Source organism: Pollicipes pollicipes, unplaced genomic scaffold (genome assembly GCF_011947565.3).
Source record: "Pollicipes pollicipes isolate AB1234 unplaced genomic scaffold, Ppol_2.1 Scaffold_2555;HRSCAF=2994_pilon_pilon_pilon, whole genome shotgun sequence".
In the NCBI taxonomy this organism is placed as follows: domain Eukaryota; kingdom Metazoa; phylum Arthropoda; class Thecostraca; order Pollicipedomorpha; family Pollicipedidae; genus Pollicipes; species Pollicipes pollicipes.
Genome location: NW_023596136.1, coordinates 873,154 through 897,259, shown reverse-complemented (window position 1 = coordinate 897,259; position 24,106 = coordinate 873,154). Strand labels below are relative to the sequence as shown.

Below are 24,106 nucleotides of genomic sequence, written 5' to 3'. Positions count from 1 at the left end.
ATGGGCAGGCTGCCACCATTCGGCGCTGGCCGGCCGGGCTGGACGGCGGCCGCATCCGCCGTCTGTCGCCCTGCTGACGCACTGCCCGTGGTCCGCCCGCAGGTGCCGCGCACAGAGGCCGTCTCCATACTGGGCAGCCTGGTGTGCTACCCCAACCGCTGGCCGCAGCTGCAGGCGCTGCAGCCGCGCACGCTCGAAATGAACGTCGTGCCCTGCTCCGACCTTAAGGTCAGGGTGCGGCTTTGCTCCGATGTTAAGTGCGCGGGCTGACCTCGGCCTTCACATGGTTAGCGCCCGTGCGCCTCTGTAGGTGTGGTGTTGTACGGTGGCCCGGCATGTCCAGCCGATGCCTCGTCTCCGTCGCTGGTGCTCTGCTGCGGTCCCGTCCCAGCCGCGCTCTCCGCGCTGCCCCGCCCCTCGGCGGTGTCGGCTGTCCGCACACCCGCCTGACCTCGGCCTTCACATGGTTAGCCCCGGTGTGTCTCTGTAGGTGTGGTATTGTACGGTGGCCCGGCATGTCCAGCCGATGCCTCGTCTCCGGCGCTGGTGGTCTGCTGCGGTCCCGTCCCAGCCGCGCTCTCCGCGCTGCCCCGCCCCCCGGCGGTGTCGGCTGTCCTCACACCCGCCTGACCTCGGCCCGGCCGCCGCCGCCCGCAGGACAGTGTGGTGGCGGCGCTGCTACGGTGCGGCAAGCGCGAGCCGTCTGTGACAGCCCGCTGCACGGCGCTCGTCTCGCTCGCCGTCTACCTGTACGAGGAGCTGATGCACGCCACCGGTCACGACAAGGTCAAGGATGCCATCCACATCCTGCTCAGCGCACTGAAGGTCGGTCGGCCCGGCGGCGGGCGGCGAGGAGGTGGCGCTGGTGTGCTGGTGGGCGGGATGTGGGGCTGGCCACGCGCCCGGCGGCGGACGGCGAGGAGGTGGCGTTGGTGTGCTGGTGGGTGGGCCGTGGGGCGGGCCACGCACGTGGCGGCGGACGGCGGGGAGGTGGCGTTGATGTGCTGGTGGGCGGGATGTGGGGCTGGCCACGCACGTGGCGGCGGACGGCGGGGAGGTGGCGTTGATGTGCTGGTGGGCGGGATGTGGGGCTGGCCACGCGCCCGACGGCGGACGGCGGGGAGGTGGCGTTGATGTGCTGGTGGGCGGGATGTGGGGCTGGCCACGCACGTGGCGGCGGACGGCGGGGAGGTGGCGTTGATGTGCTGGTGGGCGGGATGTGGGGCTGGCCACGCACGTGGCGGCGGACGGCGAGGAGGTGGCGCTGGTGTGCTGGTGGGCGGGATGTGGGGCTGGCCACGCACGTGGCGCTGAACTGGCCGGGCTGTCGCAGAGTTAGCCGGACAACGTGTCCAGAAACTGCGGAGGCCGGTGCTGCGCCTGACGGCGGTATGAGTACAGCATGACTGGCGCAGGCGTCACAAAGGAAACCATGACGAGCGGTTAGAAGTCTAAATTCGAATGGACGGAAACTTTGGTTACGACTCTTATCCCAACGCCTATCACGCCCAAACTTTATAAAATAAATGGGTACCGTATGACAGGCGTGGAAATAGCTAGCTGGCGTACCGTACCAAATGTGCCGTTGGCCGTGTTTTACCATGATCAGACTTTATAAGCGCAAAAATGGTGGACATGATGCCGCAATGTCGGCATGACGCCCCACCATCGCTGCTGCCAGAGTGTTGCGGTCTGCAGTCGACGCAGCGCGCGCCGCCCACCGTCCCCGCTGACAGGGTGTTGCAGCTGACTGCACCGGTGGCCTGGCGCTTCAGTCGACACAGCGCGCGCCGCCCCACCATCCCCGCTGACAGGGTGTTGCACCTGACTGCACCGGTGGCCTGTTTCTTCAGTCGACACAGCGCGCGCCGCCCCACCATCCCCGCTGACAGGGTGTTGCACCTGACTGTGCCGGTGGCCTGTCGCTTCAGTCGGCGCAGCGCGCGCCGCCCCACCATCCCCGCTGACAGGGTGTTGCACCTGACTGTGCCAGTGGCCTGGTGCTTCAGTCGGCGCAGCGCGCGCGGCTCGGCGTCTGCAGGGCTCTCGCCTCACGGCCGCGCTCCGCCGTTACAGTGCAACAGCCGGGCGGTGGGCCAGGTGGCGGCCGACATGTTGGTGCTGCTGACGGACCACGCCTCGCTGCTGCTTCGGCTGGCCCCGGACGTACCCCGCCGCGTGGTGGAGGTGAGGACGCCGGCGTCCGGTGCCGGGGTACTGCAGCGGGAGAGTGGCCTGGTCCACGCCGAGACGGACGGACGCGGCTCGAGAGGCGCACGGCGGCGGAGGAGTCCACAGCTGTGCGGTGGTGTCACTTGGTGAACAATTGACGCGTTGTGCGGTGCAGGAAATTGGAGCGGAATTTGTGACAGCCGAGGAGGTGCTGAGGCCGCATGCGCCCTGCGCGTCGCGTGCTGCAGGGTCTTTCTGAATGCGTGACACGGTGTTCTTCACGCTTCGCGCGTAGGTTAATGGGGGCGCCACGTGTGCGTATCGGCTTCGCCCAAGCACCTGGGCACAATGCTCTGTCGTGGTCCGACCTCCTGCCCTGCCCTGCCGTGCTGTGCCGTGCCGTGCCGTGCCGTGCCCTGCCCTGTCACACCCTGCCGTGACCGTGTCGGGCAGGTGAGTGCCGCCACGCTGGAGTCGCTGGTGCAGGCGAGCGCCGAGCCGTCGCCGGAGGAGCGCTGGCTGCTGGTCTCGCTGATCTTCTGCCTCGGCGAGTGGTGCATGAAGCTGCCGATTGACGTGCTCACCGAGCCCGACCAGCAGGGCAAGTCGCTGCTGCTGCGCGTCTTCAAGGTAGGCCGGCGCCCCGGAGCGCCGCCCGTCCGCTCCTGTCGTGACGCCATGTCCTCTCGCGTCGCGGCCGGCATGCCAGCCTTGCCCTTGCACGCCTGTCTAACCTAGTTTGGTGAAGCCTTGTGACTACTTAGTCGGTGAATGCTAACAGCAGCTGGTGTGGTGTGCGGCTGAGCCACTGTGAATGTGCTTGCACGGCGCCCTCCGCTCGGAGGGGCTGGTCACATGCATCGTCTGTATGCCGGATGCGCCATTCTTGGCGTGCCGCCTCTTTTGAGCCGTCCTTTCTGTCTGTATGATGCAGTCTTGTACATAGAGAGCGCTCCGTTGCCGCCGACTGCTTACGTGGCTAATGCGTGGTGCCGTCTGTGTTCGTGTGGTGCTTGTGTGTATGTGTGGCTTGGCACGCTTGGCTGCGTTCCGATCGGCTGTCGCTGGCATTTTCCCCAGATGGGCTGGTGCCTCATGGCCTTGCCCTGACGTGACGTACCGAATACAGTTTTGATTAGGGCAAAGGTAATGGGCGCGCTTTGACTGTGCAGTCAAAGCGCCCTACAGCCCCAATTTCTACTACTAGATGCACCCACTGCAGTTAAAGAGAATGTTTTACATCTGAAGATACTGAAGCAAGCATCAGATATGATGAAACAAGCTCACTTATGTCTATTGGTATATTTTCTAAGTGGAAAAGACTGCTCTAGACAGCATAATTATCCATTTAGTAAACATACTCCTCAATGCGCCAGTGGTTTAATTACGTTATCGTACCTTGCACAACATTGATTGAGAGCAAATTGCCGGCCGATATGTGTAGAAATCGCGATGACGAAAGCCAGATATGAGCGCCTCGACAATCATATTTTATTGGCCTTGATGGCCGCGTGGCCTATGGAATGGCAGAATTCGAATAACGTTATGACATTACGAATGCCAAGGTGACTTTGAATACTTTCCCTGATATACCTTTCCCCATTTCCGCAGGCGTATAGCTCAGAAACTAGGCGGGCTTAGGTATTAAGAAGGGCAGAATTATGAACAACGCTGAAAGGTGTTCAAAGGCGGTTATTTCAGTTCAAGACCCCATATAAATGTGGAGCGCTCCCTTCAATCAGCTGTGGCACACTGCGGTGTCATGGTTACCATTGAACTGTAGATATTCCAGGTGTCTCGTTTCCTAGGGTCAAACTCACCGGACTTTGATTCGCGAGGAGATGGTGTATGGCCGGCAGGTCTACGCCATTTGGATGCCCTGGTTTGGTAACATTGATTTCAAATTTGCAACGGCAGCTGAACCCACCTGCCATGACCCACGCTGCGTTTTCGGGCGAGATATGCCGGCCTTGGCTGGTCGGTGAAGCAGGCAGGCTGACGGACATTATCCGCGTCAAACGGAGGCACGGCGCCACCCGGCCATGCTAGCGTAACCCTCCGTCGTCGGCGAGTCGTAGCAGCCGGCGGGTGTGGTACTCGTGAGACTGAAGCAGACGGTAGCCCTCGCCCTCCCCGTCTTCCGTGTCGGGACAGTGTTCTGTCACTAGCTGGGCTCCGTTGCCGGACTGGTGCCTCTGTTTCGGTGGTGACTGGGCAGTCTCGTCCTCCATATCTGGCTCACACTCTGCGGCTGCGACCGCCGCTGTGTTGACCAGCCGTTAGTCCTTTCCGTCCGTGAGGTGACTGACCAGCGTGGTGCCGTGCGTTTCCGGTGACTGACCAGCGTGGTGCCGTGCGTCTCCGGTGACTGACCAGCGTGATGTTGTGCGTCTCCGGTGACTGACCAGCATGGTGCCGTGCGTCTCCGGTGACTGACCAGCGTGATGTTGTGCGTCTCCGGTGACTGACCAGCGTGGTGCCGTGCGTTTCCGGTGACTGACCAGCGTGATGTTGTGCGTCTCCGGTGGCTGACTAACGTGGTCCCGTGCTTCTCCGGTGACTGATCAGCGTGGTCCCGTGCGTCTCCGGTGACAGGTCAGCGTGGTCCCGTGCGTCTCCGGTGACTGACCAGCGTGGTCCCGTGCGTCTCCAGTGACTGGTCAGCGTGGTCCCGTGCCTCTTCTGTGGCTGACTAACGTGGTCCCGTGCGTCTTCGGTGACTGACCAGCGTGGTCCCGTGCGTCTCGGGTGACTGGCCAGCGTGGTCCCGTGCGTCTTCGGTGGCTGACCAGCGTGATGCCGTGCGTCTCTGGTGACTGACCAGCGTGGTCCCGTGCGTCTCGGGTGACTGGCCAGCGTGGTCTCGCGCGTCTTCGGTGGCTGACCAGCGTGGTCCCGTGCGTCTTCGGTGACTGGCCATGCCCTGCGTATCACCCAGTCTGTGTCTGCATGTGTGCCGGTGTGTGCCTGTGTGTGTGTGTGTGTGTGTGTGTGTGGTGATGATGGCTGCCGGCGGGCGGTCTGACCCGCGCCTCCCATCCCCGTCCGTGCGCTGACTGACCCGACTGACCCTGTATGCTGCAGGCCCTATCCGGAGGGGAGGTGCCGGCGTCTTCTCTTCACCCCCAGCCCAATATTACGCTTACAGTCACTGACCCGTACCAGCAGGTTGGCATGCTCCCACGGAGGCCGCGTGGGCAGGCCCTTTGGCCTTCCAAGCACACAGACTCCGTTAATTGCGAACTGGCTCTACCCCCTGTACATACGGCGTTGGCGGTGTCTTGAACTCTGCACTGCGTTCGTTTTGCTGGGTTAATCTCTCCAGGAACTTGGCCCTTGGTATTGGCCCTTTGGCATGGTCTTGCATGGTAGTCAGCGTCTGTTTTGGTTTGCATTCAACCCTTGGATAATCGATTGGTTTTGGCGGATTGGTGTTAACATGGATTTGTGGACAGTGTTGTTATAACTGACCATCGGCTGTTTTGGTGACGGGATTGGTGATGGGCTGACCACAAACGGCGTTGGCACTGGTGATAAGGATTTCGCATATCGCTGTCAGCTGACTTTGCCATACTTTGGCAGCTGTATGTTTTTTTTTTCCGTGAAGTGCCACGTGCCATTAACTAGGCTACCCTGTACCTTAATGTTGGTTAGTACGGGTTTTGACACCCTTGTGAAAACTTTCGATACGCGCGGCCATAATCTACGCATCTCTGGCCTGTCCGTCATGTTGGCTGGTTTCGTTTAATGCTGATCATTGTTTCCTGTCTGGTCCCGTTTTATATTTGACGGACTACTGGCTGGCCTGGCATTTAGAATTTGAGCCTTACAATAGAAAATGAGCTCGTAACAATTTTTGGTGCGCGTGAAGGCCAGACCCAGTAGCAGCGACGCTGACGGTCCTCCACCCGCCCGTCGGCGCCCCTTCACGCCCGCGTGGCCCCGCCGGTCTCGCCCGTCGCCCCCCCCCCCCCCCTACCTGTCGTGCCGCCGCTGACGGCCGGCCGGACGCGCAGGTGCTGCACGTGGTGGTGGGCGACCCGTCGCCGTCGTCCGGCTCGCAGTCGGCCGACTCGCGGCTCTCGTCCGACGCCCGGGACAGCGCCCCGCAGGGCGGCGGCACCGTCGGGCTGGCGGCGCGCGCGGTCAGTGCCTGCGGACACGCCGCCGAGCGGCCCACACCCGCCCAGCGGCCGGCCACTGATGACGTCATGTGGCGACAGCTCGTCACTGGCGGGCAAGGGCTCGAGCCGATCTAAGCGGCTGGAATGATGCGCTGTAACAAGGTTCAACTGGACACGCGTGGCGGGTGTGCGCTTATTTTTTTCGCTCCGATTCATTGTTCCAGCGTTGTCTGTGGTCGCCCTCCCTTGCTGCGGCTGTCCCGTGCTGCCCGCCGCCGTCCACCGAGGCGCCCGGTAAGCCGTGCCACGCTCCGCTCGCCGGCGAGCCTGCTCTGACCCGTCACCGACCGGCCGCAGGTGATCTCGCACCTGGTGAACCACCTGGACCACTTCCCGATGCTGTGCGGCGCCGTGCGGCTAGGCTCGCTCGTCTCCGAGCATGATGACCTGCCGCTGCTGGCGGCGCGCGACGAGCTCAGCTCGGACATCTTCTACGCGCCCAACGTGCAGGTGGGGAGGCGGCACGCGCCTGCCCAGAGCGGTCAGCTGGGCGTGGGCGCCATGGAGGCCGGCGCCGACTCCGGCGGCTGTGAGAGGATTGCGGGCCGGGCGTTGACGAGCGTGCCGCTAGTGGTGATTGGAATCGTCGTAGGGAGCTGCGCCGGCCGGTGCGGTGGCCGTGGCCGTGGTAGCACGCTGGCCGACCTGTCAGTGGCTCCTGCGCGTCGCTTTCGTCGGCCTTCGGCTCGCTCGCTCGCGGACCCGTGGGGATGCGCGGTGGGCTTTGCGTGGATGCTGCAGCCGCCTGCCGGCTGTCTGATGGAGCTGATTCGTTTTAGCGGTATGGCGTGAAAGACGCTCTCCAGCTCTGCGCTACACTTCCGATCCATGCACCCGAACCGCTGCTGTCGCATCCTCCGACCAACGCACAATGTCTGCCCGGCAGTTTTTCGTTCTGAACAACCGTTCGCTGCTGTCGCTGGTGGAGCTGCCATCTCTGGAGGTGCCGGGCGGCGGGGTCACGGCCGGCCTGCGCACCGCCCACTCCCAGGTCAGCGACGGCACGGCCCCCGTCGTCAACTGCTGCGGAGACCCCCTTCCCTCCCGCTGGGGGCGCGGAGGCTGCGGCCCGCCCCCCCCCCCCCTCCGTAGCGCGTTACAAACCGCCACGGGGTCACTTGTAAGCCGCAGACGGATGTCGACTCCCACGTTCGTGCTGCGACGAGAAGTATGATATTTACCGCTGTTGCCGTGAGCTGGGCTCATCGGACGCCGTGGCAGGTGGTGACCGTCGTCGGCGTGGTGTCCGCCTCCCCAGGTGCGCGTGATCCTGCGGGACCTGGGCGGCAAGTTCTGCTGGGACGCTTCCGTTCTGTACGGCACCATCAGCCAGCTGCACTCATTCAGCGCAGGTGAGAGGACCGGGCGAGCTCCGCGACGAACAGTTTGGAGAGGCGTACTCTCCCCCGACATTTCGGAGAGAGTGAACTGACATCAGGAACTGTCCAAATATATGTGACAGGCCTGTGATGATTCTAGCAGGCCATGGCTGTCGGGAAATCAGGGACTGTCAGGCTGTGATCTTCCGCGGCACTCGCGCGTGCCGTGGAAGTCGTCCATCAACGGCCCAACTGGCGCTTCACCGTCCGGCTTTTGCTATATCAGCTTGGGCAGCTTTGCCTAAGAAACGCAGTGGCTTCAAAAAGAGGCAACCACTGATGTCACCAAGGTGCCCACAAGCAGGGTAAGACACATGAGCGACGCGCATAATCCGCGGCCACTCTCACCCGTCCTGCGGCCGTGCCGTCCCTGCCGCTGTCGCTGGCTGCGGACCGCTGGCCGCCGACTGGTGCCGGCCGACGGGGCCGGTGACTGGCGCCCGCCTGACCGCCGCCTGTCCGGCAGAGTCGGCACCGCTGCCGGCCGGCTGGTGTCGGCGGACGGGGCCGGTGTCTGGCGCCCTTCTGACCGCCACCTGTCCGGCAGAGTCGGCGCCGCTGCCTGCTGCCCGGCGCGCGCCGCCGCCCATGGCGCACAGCAAGTCGGAGGAGTCGCTGCTGGGCGGCGGCCTGCCGGCGCCGCCGCGCTCCGCCGTGCGGCACCGGGGCCGCGGCGCGCTGCCCTCCTGGCACGATACAGAGGGCGACATGGACAACCTGGACGACGTGAGTCAGGTCGCGCGCCGGCTGCGAACTTTCACTACCCGCTCGGCACGTTTTTGTCGGTCATCACGGCGGCGGCCGGGTTTACCAGGTTCGAGGCCTGCAGAAAGCGATGGTGGTATAGTGGTGAGCATAGCTGCCTTCCAAGCAGTTGACCCGGGTTCGATTCCCGGCCATCGCAAGTTGCGTTTTCATGTTGTCGTGATTTTTAAAGTGATAATTTGGTTTTTATGACACATCGTTTCATATCCAGCCATGCCTGGCATGCCCTGTGGTACCCTACCCTACCCTACCCTACCCTACCGTACCCTTTCCTACCGTATGCAAAGGGCATATGCATATTTCATGTGCACATATTATTTCTTAATACGAAAAGGCTTGTGATCAGAAGCTTGGTGTGTTGTTATGACATTATCTATGTGCAGTTCTGGGTGTAAAAGTAAAGACGTAAAAGTGCCTTGCTCATTTCATACTCGCCGTGCTTAAGCGTAGCTTAAAAAGGTAAAGATGAACCGGAAACGGGAGTTTCTTTCCGAAAGTATTGCGACTTGAGTCAGCAACAGCATGCTTTTTTCGCACCACACAAACAGGCTATTCGTCACTCTCATTCCATTTAGCTGCTTTCATTCCTCCTATTTCCACATGCAATGCGTCGCTAGTAAACTGCTTGCTCTCATTTGATTGCTTGCGTTTCTAGTTGATAGGCGTAAGCTACTGACAAACGCCGCGGGAACGTGGTGATTTTTAGAGTACGGAATATGGAGGATAAGCTCATCACTTTTTCGGATGAGGGCTGTCATTTCAGCGCTCCTAAATTGTCTCATGCAAGCGTGCCGTCCTTCAACAACGACGCGTTTTGGTGAAACGTGTTAAAATGTGCTGGGTGGGCAGCTCCAACGTACTATGTCGTGCATGAGGTTAATGTTTTGCTTTTACTCTTACCCCACGTATGGGCCGAAATAAGAAGCCGCTTTAATTCATTAGACGCTTGACAGTTGCAGAACACACATTTGTCTGTAGGCCATCCACAAAGCGCGCCTTTCGGGATGGGCCGATGAGCGGCGCCACGGCTGCGTGACGGTAGATGCCGCTGCGGTCACCGACGTGACAGTAGGTGCCGCTGCGGTCACCGACGTGACAGTAGGTGCCGCTGCGGTCACCGACGTGACAGTAGGTGCCGCTGCGGTCACCGACGTGACAGTAGGTGCCGCTGCGGTCACCGACGTGACAGTAGGTGCCGCTGCGGTCACCGACGTGACAGTAGGTGCCGCTGCGGTCACCGACGTGACAGTAGGCGCCGCTGCGGTCACCGACGTGACAGTAGGCGCCGCTGCGGTCACCGACGTGACAGTAGGCGCCGCTGCGGTCACCGACGCCGGCTCACGGGCCGCGGGCGTGCGGACGGGACGACAGTAGCTCGCAGCCTGCGGCTGATGGCGGGCGGGTTTTGAGTGTAGCAGTGTTGAACTCGCTGCGTAAGTTGCACTCGAGTGAAGCTACTGCGGCCTACAGTTGGTGTCAGTGTCAGGGCGATTTAGTGACCTTACAGTTGGTGTCATTGTCAGGACGATTTAATGGCCTAGATGTCCCTCACGGATCTTAAGCGCGGCTCAGAGGCGGCGGATCCATCGCGGGCGGGGCGAACGACCCTACCGCACGAAAACGCGGACGTTGCACAAATATGATTGCGTAGTTTGTCCTCGGTGAAATCGTGCTCAGTTTACGAAGGTTTTCGAAAACAAACATACGTGTGCACAGACGAACACTACGATTTTATTTTAGAAGTGGAACGACCTGTTGCGCCTTGTTTGGTTATGAACCTGGTTGGTACGTCGGAGAGGTGAGCACCCACGGTGGCACAGTGCCAGCTGAGCTCCCCCCCCCCCCCCCCCCGCCTGTCCGTCGTACCGTGTCCTCCGCTGCAGTATGCTTTGGCCGGTCATGTCGGTCTGGTGGTCGACGCGTGTTGGTGACCGGATCTGACCTGACGTGACCGTCGTCCAGCTGCTGCTGTACCTGGACGACACGTCGCCAGAGTGCGCCTCCGCCGCGGACGCGGCGTCGGTGCTGCCGTCGGTGCTGGGCCAGGAGCGGCACGTGGAGGCCATCAACGCCCTGCTGAGCCAGCGGAGCGCCGAGCTTGAGACGTCCCGCACCGTCGACAACAGGTACAGCGCCCCCGCCCCCGCCACCACCACCACCACCAGGCGGCAGGCCGGTCGGTCCTCACGCGACGAAATACCAGCGCTTTGCCGACAGGATGCGGGATGTTGCCATGCCCTTCACACACGCAGGTATCTCACTGACGGGGGGGGGGGGGAGCAGTTGTCTTTCGCGCTGTCGTAATTGCCAGAAGGATTTTGCAGCCGACCGTAATGTGCTCCCCCCCCCCTTTAACGAATACGACAGTTACAATGCGTCTCACCCGGGCAGTTCTCAGCTATCCGACGCCGCCATGTTTGTGAAGGTCCCGCGTGCGCGCGTGACCGCCCTTGACACGCGGTCTGGCACCGGCCCTCAGCCTCCCGGCACCGGCCTGCCGGGCGCCGGCGGCGCAGCAGGCCGGCGCGCCCTTCCAGCACGGCCGGCTGCTGTTTAGCCAGCTGGGGCTGAGCGGCTGGGCGCGTCGGCCGCACATCCACTTGCTGCGCAAGTCGGAGCGGCTGCTGCGCGAGCTGCGCAACCTCGACAACCAGGTGAGCGGCGCGGAGGGGCGGAGCGCAGACGGTGTAGGGATGGCGCACGGCATAGGAGGAGCAGATACCAGGGAACAGTGGGCACAACAGCGCGGGTCAGAGTGGAGAGGGTGGAAGCGGGGAGACAGGGCTTGGCTAAGGTATACAGGCACGGGGAACGGAGCCTGGGCGTGATAACTGCCCATGCCAAGCGCAGTGGATTCACAGTCCGCTGCGGCCAGTAGTCTGGTCTGGCAAGTCTGGCGCGGTTGGCCTCCGCACGCCTGCTCCAGGGCCAACTCAGAGACACACGCCGGCCCGACTCTGGGCGAGGGGCGGCATTTGGCTGGCGCTGGGTGAGAGGCGCGCTCGCTCCGGGCGACCGTGATCATTGGGGGCTTGTCGCTGTCGGGCGGCCGCGGCGGCTCGGCTGTCCGCCGTGCTGACCAACGACCCGCGCTCCCAGAAATGCCGCGAGACGCACAAGATCGCCGTCATCTACGTGGCGCTGGGCCAGGAGGACAAGCGCTCGATCCTGGCCAACTCCGCCGGCAGCCAGCAGTTCGAGGAGTTCGTGGCTGGGCTCGCCTGGGAGGTCAGTGCTGACACGCCCTCCCAGCTTCTCTCCCCGTGTACAGCTGTGTTGTATGCTCGTTGGTCTCCTCTAGTGGTTCATGCTCTTCTGCGTACGTATCTGAAATTTTCGTCCGTCTGCATGTGCTTCTGACTTTCCGTAAATCGTCCTTTTCAGCCTGTGGCAGCTCTCCACAGCGCCACATTGCGACGGTTATTGGCAGTTGCTCGCTGCTCGTCCCTCGTCGTTTGTCCCTCGTCGCTCGTCGCTCGCTCCGTGCCCTGTGCCAGCCGTTTGTGTCGCCCCGTCCCCGGAGCTGCTCTGCTGACCCGTACCCGCCGGCAGGTGGAGCTGGAGACGCACACGGGCTTCATGGGAGGATTGCAGCGCAACGGCACCAGCGGCGATACGGCGCCCTACTACGCCACCTCCTTCACCGAGTGCCTCTTCCACGTGTCCACGCGCATGCCGTCCCACACGGAGGAGGCGCTCCTCCAGAAGGTAGGTCGGGTCCTCGAGAAGGAAGGTAGGCAGGTCGGTAGGGACGCTCGACTCGCGGGCAGCTCAGCTGTGAAGATCGATCTCAGCGCCCTGTTCCCCTGCAGCGCATTGCAAGTGTGTCAGTGATCGGCGCTGAAGAAGAGGGAGTTGTTAATGCCTTGCGCCTGCAGCTGTTAGACCACAGTCTCCAGAGTCCAATAGGTTGTAAAGGCTGTGTGCTTCGGCGCCCCGCCGGTGGTCGGCGGATCTGTGTGGCCGTGCGCCGGGCGCCGACGGAGCCGGCGCCGCTACTGACGCCGCCTCGCCGCCCGGCCGCCAGACCCGGCACCTCGGCAACGACGAGGTGCACGTGGTGTGGTCGGAGCACGGCCGCGACTACCGGCGCGGCATCATCCCCACCGAGTTCTGCGACGTACTGCTCGTCATCTACCCGCTCGAGAGCGGCCTCTTCCGCATCCAGCTCTCCCGAAAGCCGGAGGTGAGCGTGACGGCTGCGTCATACTAGAGCTGACTGGGGCGCCCCCGCGGGCGCGGCACTGTTCACGCGATCGTTTTGTGTCACTGCTTCCCTCTGCGTTAATTCGCGTGTTCCTCCAGATGACCTCAAATGGTTTGATTCATGAGTTGAGGATGGAGGAGGATCCTTTGTCGTGCAGTCGCGTGCCCCGAAAAAAATATGACTTCTTCCGCTCATGTAACACACAAAATATGACGTCTCGCTCATGTGCTCATGTGACACACAGTCCGTTCAGGACGTCAATTATTGTAAGTAAGATGTCCTGCACGAAGCTCCGTGCCCTTCCAGTCCGAATTAATTAACTTAGATGACCTACACAAGCGGTTCGTACAGGGCACGGGCTTGGGGCGTGACACCAGTACCGGCGTCAGGATGCCTCCCAGTTGGCCGCCCCGTGCCTGACCTGACCTGACCTGACCTGACCTGACCTGGCCGCCGCCGCCCGCTCGTCACAGGTGCCGTTCTTCGGGCCGCTCTTCAACGGCGCCATCGTGGGCCGCAAGATCCTGCCCGGTCTGGTGCGTGCCACCGCTCTCAACGCGTCCAGGGCCAAGCGCAGCATGTTGCCGCACTACCTGAACTTGTGAGTGCTGGTGCGGTCGTCGGAGCCGTGCTGCTGGTCGGCCAGCGTCGAATGTGGGTGCCCGTGATAGAATGCTCCTGCTTTTACGTTGGCAACGTTGAGGCACAGTTTGGCGGTCGCTGCCGTGCACATGAAGCTGAACTATCCTCTGTGCTGTACTGTTTTGAAGACAACACTACCGTAGTAGCGCCGTTTAGTGCAGCGCGAGGAGTTTGTCGCGCTTGCTGGCGGCGACCGGAGTGTGACGCTGCTCGGCGCGCCCCGCAGTTTCGAGGAGCGCTCGCAGGCGCTGGAGACGCTGGTGGCCAACCACCGCGAGCTCTCGACGTTCGAGGAGCTGGTGGGCAGCGTCTACAGTCCGGCGCCGCCTCTGCCCGACATGGTGCCGCGGCCGGCGCACGGTGGGTCCCTGGCGCTGACGGCGCTGCTGTGCGGGGCACCGGGTCAGGCCAGGTCAGACTGGATCAGACCAGGTCAGCCGGTACCGACCGGTTTTCAGCGGTCAGGGACGCCGCTCACCCACCCGGATATGATTGCAGCGCCATCAGCAGGATCACTGCAACTTCGATCGCGAGATCCGTCGATACCCGCACACGCCGCATTTCCCCGTTCGTTTTCGGCGGACTTCCCAGGCTTGTCCGAGCGGAGTACAGAGCGGGCGGGCTGTGTCGGCGCCGGACCACTGGGCCGGCAGCTGACCAGCCCCTCCACCCGCCGCTGGGGTGGTTTTGCCGCCGCCTGACGCCCACCCCGCCCCGCCAGGTGCCGAGCCGGCGCCGCTCGCGTCGGCCCTGGTGGACCCGGCCCACGCCGTCCAGCCGAGCAGGACGGGTCGGGCCAGCGAGCCACGGTCCAGAGGTCAGACGCCGACTGTTTGCTTGTGCCTTCGCTGATGTCTCCCTCGCTCTTTATTTGTCTGCGTCGTCCGTCTCCTCGTTTACGCCTCGTAATGTTCGCCTGAAAGTATACCGCCAACGTCATCGCGTTAAGCAACTGTAATGTTATTTTCTGTCGCAGTCATCTCCCCCGATGTGTCTGTACTAGTCTGTCTTCTCCGTATCCATCGTCCCGTTCAGACCAGGCTTCGCGTCGCTGTCGCGGTAACGTGACCACCTGCTCCTCTACCTCCCCTGGCTGACCTGTCGCGCTCTCGCGCAGCCGATACGGACGGCGCTTTGGTGGACGTGGACCTCAGCAAGCCGGGACCGTCGCCCAAGACGCTGAAGCGGCTCTCGTTCAAGACCACCGTGCGCAAGGCGTCGACGTCGATCCAGGAGACGATCCAGGGCCTGCCGACGGCGGCGCGCTCGCACCTGGGTGGCTTCCAGCCGCCGGCCACCACGCCGCCCGACAGCCCCTCCCCGCGGCTGCGCAAGTAGACGAAGTCCGGGCGGCCCAGGGAGCAGGGACACGCTCGGAGCCTGAGGCCGGCCGGCGCCGGGCCGTCCGGCTCAGGGCCACACTGGCCCCGAGACAGACGGGTCTGGGGTGCGCGCGCCTCGGAGGGCGGGCGGCCAAGCCTCGTGAGCTGCGGAGGAAGGGGTACCGGCGCGGCCCCCACCAGCCGCCAGCGGCCCCCGCCAGCTGCAACGGCCTCCGCCGATGGGAAGCGCCGAGTGTCTGTGTGCCGCCCGGCTGGAGCGGGCGTCCGACGCGGTCGTGCAGCAGCATCTGCGCGTCGCATCTGCGCATGCGCGGCCTTGCAGCAGCATCTTGTTACGCAAGCCTGAATACTTTTTACGTAGGTAGATGCCATGCCAAAGGTCTAGGATAAGGCTGCTGTTAAATAATCGCCGATTAGCCTCCTGTGATAGTCGCTTGCTCCTGACGAGCCGCTGCCGCACGCTCGCAGTGTGTCGTGCGCGTCTGTATTATTGGCAGGGCCGCGTGGCCGGTGGTGCCGCGTTCTGCGAGATTGGGGGTGGCGGTGGGTGCACCCTGTGGGTGGCGGGACACCGGGGGTAGACTGCCGAGCTGTCTGGGATGGGTGAGCGGTGAGACGTCGGCAGGAGGTCGGGTTTTGTAAGACGTGGCAGCAGTGAGTTTTGTACGCTGTCGGAGATGGCTAGTTTTGTACGGTGTGCGTGGCGTGGCGAGTGACGCGATGTCGAGGATGGTCGGCGGTTCACTGTCCTCGGACGTCCGCTTGCTGCGTCTGGCGGGAGTGTGAGTGACGATATATCCAGATGACAGGAGGTGGGGCGTCTGGCCGCGGCGCAGACGCCTGCGTCTGCGGACCGGTGGCTGCTCCTGCTCTCTATGCGGGTTTGGAAGGACCGTCGGTTGACGGCTCGCTTGCGATTCCCGTTTGGTGCTTTGTACTTTGTTGCGAGTGGTGACTCATGATTCCTGAGATTGCCCAGTGCCTCAAAGGTTCCCATTCGCCTCCACTTTTTGTTGAACTGGAAAGCAGGTGTGGCGTTGTTGATAGGTACCTTACGTTACTTTTATTGTTAGTTGAACGCGGTAGCGCGTTGTGCCTGTGCTTGCTGGATGATGTTGGTCCCTTGCACATCGTGCTATTAATTTACGGGAGGGATGCGAAGGATCGCAAGCCTTTTTACTGATTCTGTTCCCTCTGCAGGTTTAGTTAGCCTGAGGTGTTTGTTTTCTGTAAAGCATGTGTTACGCAAATGTGGACGCGTGCAGCAGTATTGGTTATGTGCAGGCTCCCGTGCACGGCCTGCCTCGGGCAACACTTGGAAAGCAGTCACCGGTTTCGGAACATCTGATTTGTAGGACGCTAAACTCAATACGATGTACTCCAAGATGTACGATATCGTGCCGTCTCCGTTTTGTTGGTCACGAAAGGGATCCTTTTGCGGGAGAATGCGTCCCCTATGACGGCGTATATCGAAACAGGAGCAAATTATGTATGTGGGATGGCGCGAATCGAATGACTGATTGTCGATGTGGTTTCCTTCGTTGTTCACATATTTTTGATCGCTGCCACCAAAGAAGCCACACTCATACTACACTGCGCTAGTTTTCTACGTGTTGCTTTCTGCTGGGCAAATATTTATTGCTAAATGTCATCGGTGTTGATGGATTGTCCTCATCGTACAAAACCTTCTAATATTAATACACAACTAAAGCACGTCTTTTCTGTGGACTAGGGTGCGTCAGGATGGCCGGCGTTATCTATATATGACACGCCGCAGCTGCAGAGGTGTGGCTGGGTCCTAAACCCTGACTGAAGACATTTGTGACCTGATGTCGCACTCGCCTGGGCGCTATTGCACTTGCTGACGGCGTGGACGGTGGGGCATTGCCGTGCACACGTATGATGGCAAGGATCTTGAAAAGCATTTCTTACTTGGTCAAACAGCGCGCCTTTCCAAAGTTTCTCGTTCTACAACAGCAGGGTGGCGTAGAACTTCAAGAATGTTATCGCAAAGCAACGCTGCAAGACCTGGACTTGTTACAGTCGTTTTTGCCGTGTGTTTCCCTCGGTGTCTTCTTTGGATAAACGTCAGGGTCACGTGCTGCAGCATCAGCTCGACATTGACCGGGCTCAGGTCAAACGTCCTGGGATGCGTCTGCTTCAAAAAGTATTGCAACCATCTAAGAATCTGCTGTCGAGGGCATCTACTATAGGGTTGGGTAAGCGACGGTATGTATTTGAGCTGCCGTGCTGGAGTAGAAAGTCAAGCCCGTTTTGCAAGGCGTTGTAACATTTTATATATCCTTGAAAGATTGAAGCCGCAAAAAGCTCTAATTTCATCTTTCCTAGATCAAGCAGGACATATTTGCCCTTTGTCCTCGGTTGTAACGTTATGCACTGAAACTTTACAACAGGAGTACCACTGGTGCCCATCAGCCATGCATCTGGATCCGAGAGACCGAGTCCGAGTCCGGGTCGTCCTGTATGGAGTCTGAGTTTGACTCCATATCTCAACATAATATCAAATCATACGTATCAGCCTCGACATTTTCACGGCTCGTGAGTGCGACTCAGTGTCCGGGGTCTTGGCAGAAGAGTCCGAGCCGTTATGACTCAGTCCGCGTCCGCGTCAGGGTCCCAGATTCTTGAGTCTGAGCCCATCACCTTCTTACGAGACCGAACAAGACCTAGAAGCTGATGACAAGTTGGATATCTCTGTCTTGCAAAACAAAATATGTAAGACGTGGCTTCAGCCAGGCCCGGCAAAGGCGCGAAGGATAAACTTAGTGGCACTCCGATCTGCGGTGAGTCTGCCATCGAATTCGGGGCAATTGGCTGAAATACGAACACCGCTGCGAAGTTTCAGTGAACGGCACTAAATCTTACGAAACGTAGCACACTGCACGAAGCACGTAGCATTCATTTTAATGAAGACCCAGCCGGGCTCAAGTCAAACCGACCGAAACAAGCCGACACACACAACTCAGCACCTGGAAGTTTAAAGGCTGCAGTAAACGGGAAGGCAATAGACTTGGCTTCGCATTATTGGAAAATGGAAACGCTCTGATCGTTCTTCCGCTTCGGAGAATGCAGGCCCTTGCGCTCTTGGTTTCCTGCTGAAGCATTCGCGAGCTTTGATCTGTAAAGCACTCCCCAGCGATAAATGTCCAAACCTTCCACAGCCTTAGACCTGCCTACCGCACGTTTGTTGGGAAAACACCGTGCCGGTCAGCACTCGACTGCGCTCATTACGCCGACGACACGCCAGCGGACAACCCTCCAAACAACATCATTCCCCGTGAAAAGGCAGTCACCGCGTGCGCCGGAAACAATGACGGCGCCCACGAGCGGGACAGCACTCACCGCGCGCCCACGCTGGATACCATCGACGGGCGTCAGTGCCGGCCGCCCTCCGACGGCCGCCGGCGGAGGCGACGGAACTCCAGACGGAGGTCACCTTGAGGGGTGGACACTGCCCTGAGTCGCCACGGACTCCAGACGGAGGTCACCTTGAGCGGTGGACACAGCCCTGAGTCGCCACGGACTCCAGGCGGAGGTCACCTTGAGGGGTGGACACAGCCCGGCGTCGTCACGAACTCCCGTGTAAAACGCTGCGAGGCACGGTAGCAGGGACACGTGGGCAAGGTTCGCCCGGGCACGCCTGTTGCCAACCGTGATCTTCGCGCACAAACAGACGGCCTTGTCTTAAAGAGACGCACGCATTCATTGCACTGTTCCAGTGCCTTCCTGTCCATATCCGTCCCAGCCGGTCCCCTCCCCACCAGGTGCGCGCGCTGACCTGCTGCTGGCGTGCGGGTCGTCGTCGGTGCTCGCCGCAGTCTGGCCACGGCTCGGGAGGGCCGAGCTCTGGCAGCACCGATCGACCGCCTGGTACAACGGGGCACGGCCAGGAGCGGAGCAGCGGCACCAGCGACAAGGTGAGCAGTGGAACAACGGCACCAGCGGCACGGTGAGCAGCAGGGCAGCGGCACCAGCGTCACGGCGAGCAGTGGAACAGCGGCACCATCGACACGGTGAGCAGTGGAACAGCGGCACCAGCGACACGGTGAGCAGTGGAGCAGCGGCGCCAGCGACACGGTGAGCAGTGGAACAGCGGCACCAGCGACACGGTGAGCAGTAGAGCAGCGGCACCAGCGACACGGTGAGCAGTGGAACAGCGGCACCAACGACACGGTGAGCAGTGGAGCAGCGGCGCCAGCGACACGGTGAGCAGTGGAACAACGGCGCCAGCGACACGGTGAACAGTAGAGCAGCGGCACCAGCGGCACGGTGAGCAGTGGAACAACGGCACCAGGGACACGGTGAGCAGTAGAGCAGCGGCACCAGCGACACGATGAGCAGCAGAGCAGCGGCACCAGTGGCACAGTGAACAGTGGAGCAGCGGCACCAGCGACACGGTGAGCAGTGGAGCAGCGTCACCAGCGACACGATGAGCAGCAGAGCGGCGGCACCAGCGACGCGGCGAGCAGTGGAGCAGTGGCACCAGCGACACGGTGAGCAGTGGAGCAGCGGTACCAGCGACACGGTGAGCAGCAGAGCGGCAGCACCAGCGACACGGTGAGCATTGGAGCAGCGGCACCAGCGCCACGATGAGCAGTGGAGCAGCGGCACCAGCGACGCACTGAGCAGCAGAGCAGCGGCACCAGCAACATGGCGAGGGGCAGAAGAATATCACTAGTGACGCGGTCAGTGGCATAGGAGTCGCAACATCGATACAGTCGAAGTAACGGAGCAGCAACTTCGACACGTTTGAGATAGAAGGGCGGCAACATCGACACGGTTGAGGTAACGGAGCGGCAACATCGGCACGTTCGAGGTAACAGAGCGGCAACATCGACACGGTCGAGGTAACAGAGCAGCAACATCGACACGGTCGAGGTAACGGAGCGGCAACATCGACACGGTCAATAACGGGGAATACCGATGCGGTCAATAGCAGCGAAGTGACAACAGCGGTGCTGTTCAGCTGCAGGAAAGTGGTAATACCGACAAGGTTAGTAACAGAGTAGTGGCACCGTCGACATGGTCAGTACCTGATACGTGAAATGAGAAATGTAACAGTGGTGACACCGGCACGGTGTTACCTGTTCCACCGGTATCAGAGCATTGACACCAGCGACACGGTCAGTAGCAGAGGGTAGCACTACCAAGATAGTCAGTGGCAGGGAGTTGATGACACCGGATCGGCAAGTAGGAGAGTGGTAACACCAGGAATGCGGACATTAGTGGAAGAGAGGCACCAGCGACACGGTGAGTAGCGGAATAGTGACACTACTGACACGGTTATTTATAGAGAAGTGGTAACATGGACACAGCTGGTAGCAGAGTAGTGACACCACTGATGTGTTAAGCGGCAGATGAGTGGTAGCATCGACACGGTTTGTAGCAGAGCAGTGATACCACACTAATATGGTTAGCAGCAGAGGGTGACACCACGGGTGAGGTCAGTAGCGAATAAATGGTAAAAGCGGCACGGTGAGTAGCAGGGCAGCGGTACCATCGACGGTCAGTAGCAGGGCGGCGGCACCATCGACGGTCAGTAGCAGAGCAGCAGCACCATCGACGCAGTCTGTAGCGAGCAACGGCACCATTGGGATGGTCAGCAGCAGATGAGTGCATCACCGACTTGGCCAGTAGCAGAGGAGTAACACCAGTGGTGTGGTCAGTAACAAAGGGGTGGCAATATCGGCACAGTCAGCAGTAAGAAGATGTTAGCGCCGACACGTTCAGTACCAGTGGGTATTACCCCTGATACGATCAGGAAAATAGGAGTGCGCGTCTGGAAACGCCGGAATCCATCGTTAAGAAAACACTTGTTGTCCAGATTACCTAATTAGTTTGTGAGCCGGCCTCTCTTCGTAGCTTTCGAAATGGCCAGTACCAGGTGGTTACCTGACTTAGAAACCGCTAGGGTCGGGGGATCCTGAGTACGAAGCGTGGGTGGATCACGCGATTCCTTTCACGTCATCAACGTCCTTTAATGTAAGACGGATGAGCAATGTGAATTAGACAGATACTGAATTCCAGCCATGCAGTGTTGACGCATATCTCATGCATGCCAGTGTCTGATTCAGCTCCAGCGGAATAGACTCCGATTCGCAGCACATGATGTTTATCAGGCTTCTGATAATAAAGGCGTACAACACACTTGGATGGACACCATTTCTGACCCTGAAACAAAACTTAGTACCTGGTATGGTTCCGGTTGACTCGAATTGGGTTGCAGCGGCCGAAACGGTGCGCCATTCATGGGCTGTAGAAGAGCCTGCATACAGCACTACAGACGACAAACCAGTGAAGAGGGAAATAACTCATGTCGACTTGAATTGGGTGCCAGAGGTCCAAACTATGAGCCGAATTATAGGCTGAGTAAGAGCCTGCATAGATCTTTACCAATAAGAAATTGGTGAAGACGGCAGAGAAGGGAATGGCGGACCGTGCAGCACCGCTGATCACCTGCAGCCGCATGGCTACTATGCTCCTTTAACATTGACCTATTGATTTCCTTTTATCGATATTATATTTCATTGATTTTCTGAAAATTAGATCACTCCACGTAAAAGAAGGCCAGACTCCAGCACTGCCTGTATAACAATTGTGTCCTCTATCTCCGACCCAAACGGGCAGCAATTAACCGCACTTGGTCGACATGGTCGGACTGGACACGGCAATGTTTCAAAAGGCGTGATCGTTCAGTGGGGAAAAGCATGGCTACGCGCTCCATGGCGCGTTTTAAGCTTAGATACCGGGCAGATAAGATTGCAAGATTCCTCCGGGATTTCCTCAGCTGCATCATGCGTTTCGTCGGTACGTTACAGAACGCGAGAACTTCCGCCTCCCTGAGCACGTGACGGAAGATCAATAAAGACCCCGAAGCAGCAAAAAGTCGCAAAAGTTCCTCGCCGAAAAAAAGCGTAACTTGGAGACCGACTGGCGACTCACAGCGCTGACCCGTCCGGTGGAATGTGGCCTCGCAAACAGACTCGGATCACGAGTGCGATCCTATTGATCCACGTGTCGGGTAGCGGTCCGTCCATTGGCCCGGAGGCACGCGAAACACCCCCACGACCCAGGGTATGCCGAGCGAGGGTGGGGGCCGAGCGCCGCCGCTATTGATTAAGAGGCTCGCTAACTGGCCTAGAACGAAACGTTACAGGGGTGGCATGCATGTGACCATCTCATGGAGCGGGCTGGAGCAGAGATCCCGAGTAAATGTGTGTGCATATGTAAAACCATGCTGGGCGTGACCACGCGCCGCTAATAAGCGCAACCGCTCACTCACCGGCACGCATAACGTCTGTGGTCTTCGACATCGTAACATCTCCTGCATTCCGGCGTTGACCGTGTGACCAGCGAGACACACAGTGCGTGCGTTCTGGCGGCGGTTTGGCGGGTGCGGTGGGAGAGGGCAGGCTGCCGACGAGGCCAATTACACACGCTGGGCCCGCCGACTGATGATGGGGGCCTTCAGTCACGCCCCCGACGGCGAGGTGCGGGTCAGGGGTGGGAGGCACGCTTTGGCAATAAGCCCTTAACCGAACGAGAGACGCCGTGTGTAGACAGGCGATGATTTGATTTGAAATCGATCGGAAAGCACTGGATTGACAGGCTGTCAAAGGTGGTGTTAAACTCCAGGGCAGTGCGGGGTAGACAGGCGGTGGTTCGATATAAAATCGATCTGGAAAGAGTACTCCGGTTGCGTTGTGATGCTGCTTGCAGCCTAGACTCACGACACCTGGCCCAGTGGCCACTGACGCTTTAAGGCCCAGCATCCGTGCTCACGACGACATGCTCACGTCGGAAAGTTCGTCCTCACTGTCATCATCAGATCGTGATTACTGCACATTACGGTCTAACGGTAACATCAAACCGGTCTTAAATAACCAGCTGGGCCATTCGACTGAGCCTCAAACATTCTGCTAGCTGGTTGAGCTACGAGCGCAAGTGATGAAAAATTAATCATGTATATATATATATATATATATATATATATATATATATATATATAAAGTGCGCATAATAGCGTCGATGCAGTCGTCATGATAGACTGCATGAGCGTGCGCCTAACAATGTGCCGCAGTAGTTTGCCAACCAGTGCCGTGTCGCTGAGCCTTCTTTTGCTAATTGCTGACCGTCGCACGCATCATGCAACGGCATTTCAGACAGCAGGGGATAATTGCATTCCATCATGAATCAATCATAGTGGGGGGCACGAGGTCACGCAATAAGTATACTGCTCTTTCGTCAGTTGTCCGTGACATGACAAGTGTTCTATGGTATATCACGAAATAAATTATGCAAACAGCTTATCCTGGTATTGACCGTCAGGCGTTTACAAGCAAGTTCTTTGAAATCGTACTTACATGTTCAAGCGCGGGGGTCTGGTCCGTGTTCGGGCAACATGGTCTGTCTGGTGTGTGTTTTGGAAGCGGCCGGTATGTTCGGTACGTGTGTGTAAAAGGGGATGGATGACACGTCCGGGCTGTGCCCCCGAGGGAGGGTGTTATGTCTGGTTTGAGGCATCGGAGGGGATGCTGTGTTAGGCCGGGGCATCGGAGGAGGCTGTTATGTCTGGTCTGAGGCATCGGAAGGGATGCTGTGTTCGGTCGGGGCATCGGAGGGGATGCTGTGTTCGGTCTAGGCATCGGAGGAGGATGTTGTGTTTGGTCTGTGGTTTCGGGGGATTATATCCTATGCCGGTTGGATATCTGAACCCGTAAAATGCCACGTCCCGTATGTGTTGCCATGGACTACGCTATTACGTGCTGTCGTACCCGGAGAGGACATTTTCTTCCCGTTGTATCGGAGGAGCAGAAAATTCTGCCCCATTTATACAGCAGAATAGTACGATCCTCTGTGTCCAGAGCAGCGGGATGTTCGACTGGAGTCCTGCGTATCAGAGCAGCAGGTTGTTTGACCCCGGTTTTGTGCATCAGAAGAGCAGGATAATCGGCCCCGGTCCTGTGCATCAGGGCAGCAGGATGTTCGGCCCCAGTCCCGTGCATCAGAGGAGCAGGATGTCCGGTCCCGGTCCCGTGCATCAGAGGAGCAGGATGTCCGGTCCCGGTCCCGTGCATCAGAGGAGCAGGATGTTCAGTCCCGGTCCCGTGTATCAGAGGAGCAGGATAATCGGCCCCCGGTCCTGTGTATCAGAGGAGCAGGATAATCGGCCCCGGTCCTGTGCATCAGAGGAGCAGGATAATCGGCCCCGGTCATGCGCATCAGAGCAGCGGATGTTCAGCCCCGGTCCTGTGCATCAGAGCAGCGGGATGTTCGGCCCCGGTCCTGTGCACCAGAGCAGCAGGATGTTTTGGCCGGTCGGTGTGTGGTCGATAATGGCGCTGCTCCCACCCCAGTCGATCGCGCCGGGCTGGGAACGCACAGCAGACTGGA

At 59.9% G+C, this 24,106-nt stretch overlaps 1 protein-coding gene and 1 non-coding gene across 2 annotated transcripts in view; both read left to right on the top strand.

Annotated features, from left to right (window-relative positions):
* Positions 1-15,329, top strand: part of LOC119107250 (ral GTPase-activating protein subunit alpha-1) — a 30,102-nt gene extending 14,773 nt beyond the window's left edge. Inside the window, exons 21-40 of the mRNA XM_037230672.1 lie at positions 103-228; positions 658-825; positions 2,077-2,187; positions 2,626-2,802; positions 5,257-5,340; positions 6,189-6,317; positions 6,654-6,806; positions 7,243-7,347; positions 7,615-7,708; positions 8,283-8,363; positions 8,436-8,461; positions 10,463-10,672; positions 11,044-11,154; positions 11,600-11,728; positions 12,053-12,208; positions 12,528-12,686; positions 13,181-13,308; positions 13,576-13,709; positions 14,071-14,166; positions 14,467-15,329. Of these exons, the coding sequence (XP_037086567.1) occupies positions 103-228; positions 658-825; positions 2,077-2,187; positions 2,626-2,802; positions 5,257-5,340; positions 6,189-6,317; positions 6,654-6,806; positions 7,243-7,347; positions 7,615-7,708; positions 8,283-8,363; positions 8,436-8,461; positions 10,463-10,672; positions 11,044-11,154; positions 11,600-11,728; positions 12,053-12,208; positions 12,528-12,686; positions 13,181-13,308; positions 13,576-13,709; positions 14,071-14,166; positions 14,467-14,687 (2,598 nt within the window). The 3' untranslated portion in view covers positions 14,688-15,329. The remainder of the gene's footprint in view (positions 1-102; positions 229-657; positions 826-2,076; positions 2,188-2,625; positions 2,803-5,256; positions 5,341-6,188; positions 6,318-6,653; positions 6,807-7,242; positions 7,348-7,614; positions 7,709-8,282; positions 8,364-8,435; positions 8,462-10,462; positions 10,673-11,043; positions 11,155-11,599; positions 11,729-12,052; positions 12,209-12,527; positions 12,687-13,180; positions 13,309-13,575; positions 13,710-14,070; positions 14,167-14,466) is intronic.
* TRNAG-UCC (transfer RNA glycine (anticodon UCC)) lies at positions 8,568-8,639 on the top strand. The gene has a single exon. It is a non-coding gene; the product is annotated as a tRNA-Gly (tRNA).
* Positions 15,330-24,106: the final 8,777 nt, after the last annotated feature.